Here is a 3,323-nt window from a genome sequence, read left to right on the forward strand (position 1 = left end):
GGGTCCGGGGGCTTCTTTTTCCGTGGGGTGGGCTCCAGCATCCCCTCCTCTCCTGCTGCTGCTGCCTCTGCTCCCCCTTCGCCCTCCTCCCCGGCTCTTCCTCAGGGGCTCCCCTTTGCTTCTGGATTGCTTAAGGATTTCCACCCAGCAGCCCCCTTCCCTTCCCTGCTGGGTCAGCCGTCTCTCCCCTGAGACATGGCTTCTCAAACCCACCAGCAGCCCTCCACCTCCATTCCCTCTCTCTCTCTCTCTCTCTCTCTCTCTCTCTCTTCCTCAGGGTATCATGCTGGTGTACGACATCACCAACGAGAAATCCTTTGAAAACATTCAGAACTGGATCAGAAACATCGAAGAGGTATCAGGCCCATACCTGTCGTTAAGTAGGAAAGCCCTCGCTATGGTTCATCTCTGGTTCTTTCAGGTGCCTCCTGAGCACAGAGCTCCCGGAGGGCCTTGCTCTGAATGTACGCAGGTCTTCCCTGAGAGCGTCCAAGGAGGGCACCCCTTCGGCTGTGGCTGACAGTAAGGGCTGTTCGACAGTGGAACACACTCCTTCCTCAGAGTGGTGTCTTCTTCCTTGGAGGTCTTTAAGGAGAGGCTGGATGGCCATCTGTCAGTGGGGATGCTTTGATTGAGAGTTCCTGCATGGCAGAAGTGGCTTGGACTGGATGGCCCTTGGGGTCTCTTCCAGCTCTATGATTCTATGCTGCGGGAGAGTGCTGCTTCAGTCTTTGGTATCTCCAGTGGGGATGGTGTTTTTCTTTCATTTGAATCCCGGCTTTCTCCCAAAATGGGACTCCAATGAGATTGGGAAGGGGATACAGTGGGCCCTTGCTATCCGCACAAGATCTGTTCTGGATCCCCTCTCCACGGATAGTAAAAAACGCAGTCCTGTTCTTTGCACATGCGTCCATTGCAAAAGCCAGGGCTTGCCATCCGCAGGAGCTCAAATCCACAGATGGCAAGCCCACACTTGGTGCAGGCCCACTATAGTTCCATTCCTGGGAGTCTGGAGACATATGGTTGCGCAGGGGAGACCGTTGTGAGCCAAATTGGGGGGGGGGGTCAGTTATTCTGGTCCAAAGCAGCACCCTTTCCTCAAGCCTTTCTGGGCCATGCTCTTGACAGGGCCAGTTTTCTCTGAGCAGGAAGCGTCGCCACAAAGGACGTTGGCACCAGCAGTATTTAAATGATGCAGCCAAGAGTTCAGCAATCAGTCCCACAGTTTGTAAGCCGTTATTGGGGGGGGGGGGGTCTACACCCCACCAGCAGGGAAGCTGTAGACCCAAAAGGTAACTTTTCAAAGTATGAATCTCGCCCTCCCAGGAAGTATTGCATTGTATTTCAGTGGGGCGTGGCCTGATAAGGCCCCAACTCCCAAGTTAAGGCCCCAGCAGACTCTCATCACAGGAGAAAGCTTCTGAAGGCCAGTGGCCACCCCCATTCCACCAAAAATGGCTTTTTCCTCAACCCAAAGGGAGAAAGTAATCACAGGATAGAGAGGTCTCCTTAAGCATGCTAGCTATGCTTAAGACTGTTTCTCCTGGCTGAGGCCAAGTTAACACCTTTCTCTTCTCTTGCTCCTGCCAGCATGCATCCCCAGATGTGGAAAAGATGATCCTTGGAAACAAATGTGACATGAACCACAAGCGGCAAGTGTCCCGAGAGCAAGGAGAGAAGGTGAGGCCAAGCAGGTGGCGCTGGCCTCCTGAGGGCTCTCTGCCAATGGGTACTTGCCTGCAAGAAAGGGAGGCATGGGGGCATCATCAATAAGGAGGCTTGTTGAGGCAGGAATGGAATCAGGCTGGGCATACTAGGCAGGCCCAGCCTATCTCACTATCATTGGAGTTAGAGTTGCTTTTTTGGATTACAACTCCTGCAGCCACCATGGGCAGTCCCTGTCCCAACAAAGAAACACTGCCAAGTTCCATTTATTATTTTTTCAGGGCAGCCCACATTTAATTTGCTGTTTGTGTTCAAGTAACAGATAAATGGTGGCAATTTTTTTAAAAACCCAAAGATTGTGTGTGTGTGTGCGCACACACACACACACTCCATTAAGTGGGTTACTTTAGGTCCCAGAATGTCTTGGGGAGGGAGTGCATGTTTGTCTCACTTGTCTTTTAGCTGGGGCAATGGCCTGTGGCAAAAAAGGGCCCAGGGAGTTAGAAGGGCTGGATGAAGAACATGTTGGCCATTGGGTTGTTCTGCAACTCAGACATTCTGTTGGATTGCTGGAGCAGAGAGTGAGTGAGCAAGCAGAGGCTACGTTCTTTCTAAGACTATATACAGCTATACACACACACACATACCCATTAGTGCAAGTTGAGCAGCAGAGAGACCCTCTGTCTGCTTGCCACTCTGGCCTGAGGAGGGAGCAAGCTTGTTTTCTGCTGCTCCAGAGAACAAGACCCGGAACAATGGATGCAAGCTACAGGAAAAGAGATTCCACCTCAACATTAGGAAGAACTTCCTGATAGTAAGGGCTGTTCGACAGTGGAACACACTCCTTCCTTGGAGATTGTCATGGAGTCTCCTTCCTTAGAGGCCTTTAAACAGAGGCTGGATGGCCATCTGTCAGGGATGCTTTGATTGAGATTTCCTGCATTGCAGAATGGGGTTGGACTGGATGACCCTTGCGGTCACTTCAAACTCTATGATTCTATGTGGCTGAGAGCAAGATGGAGATGCAAGGGAAGCTTAGAGCTTGAAAATGTTACTTTTTCTGGACTGGACAAGCAGTGGTATTGTGGGATCTGCGGTCCTAGAAAAGTAACAGGGAGATTACAAAAACAAACAAATACAGTATAGACAAAAATATGTGCAAAGACATTGGTAAGAACAGAAGCCATGCTTTTCCTCGTTCTTTGTAGATCTTATCCGTTTCCAAAGACCTTTGGCTAGGCTCTTCTTCTTTGTTGAGAGGGTCACCATTGCCACAAGAGCAAGAACAGCTAGGAGAATCTGTGACATACGTTTTTATTGATTAGTTAAACCAGGGGTAGGCAACCTTTTTGAGCCGGGGGCCGGGTTGCTGTCCCTCAGGCGACTGGGGGGCCGAAGCCGGGGGTGGAGCTTCAACCCTCTGGGGCGGGGCCACATGCCAGGGGGTGGAGCTTCCATCCTCCTGGGCGGGGCCACATGCCGGGGGTGGAGCTTCCACCCTCCGGGGCGGGGCCACATGTCGGGGTGGAGCTTCCACCCTCCAGGGGCAGGGCCACATGCCGGGGGCGGAGCTTCCACCCTCCGGGGGCCAGGCCTCCCCATCTTTGCTGGCCCCTGACGGGGCCCCAGGCCCCATCAGAGACTGGCAAAAAAGCTGG

At 52.5% G+C, this 3,323-nt stretch overlaps 1 protein-coding gene across 1 annotated transcript; it reads left to right on the forward strand.

Moving 5' to 3' along the window:
* The first annotated feature begins 12 nt into the window (after positions 1-12).
* On the forward strand, positions 13-2,398 carry LOC121918194 (ras-related protein Rab-8A-like). The gene is made up of 2 exons (XM_042444281.1): positions 13-355; positions 1,591-2,398. Exons 1-2 carry the CDS (start codon positions 284-286, stop codon positions 1,771-1,773), a joined length of 255 nt encoding a protein of 84 aa, XP_042300215.1. The 5' UTR covers positions 13-283; the 3' UTR covers positions 1,774-2,398.
* The last annotated feature ends 925 nt before the right edge of the window (positions 2,399-3,323 follow it).

This window comes from Sceloporus undulatus, unplaced genomic scaffold (assembly GCF_019175285.1).
Source record: "Sceloporus undulatus isolate JIND9_A2432 ecotype Alabama unplaced genomic scaffold, SceUnd_v1.1 scaffold_5679, whole genome shotgun sequence".
Classification (NCBI taxonomy): Eukaryota; Metazoa; Chordata; class Lepidosauria; order Squamata; family Phrynosomatidae; genus Sceloporus; species Sceloporus undulatus.

Excerpts from the sequence above, each read along its gene's own strand:
- LOC121918194 (XM_042444281.1), top strand. The coding sequence starts at position 284 with ATGCTGGTGTACGACATCACCAACGAGAAATCCTTTGAAAACATTCAG. Across the intron at positions 356-1,590 it reads GGATCAGAAACATCGAAGAG|CATGCATCCCCAGATGTGGA; the intron begins GTATCAGGCCCA and ends TGCTCCTGCCAG.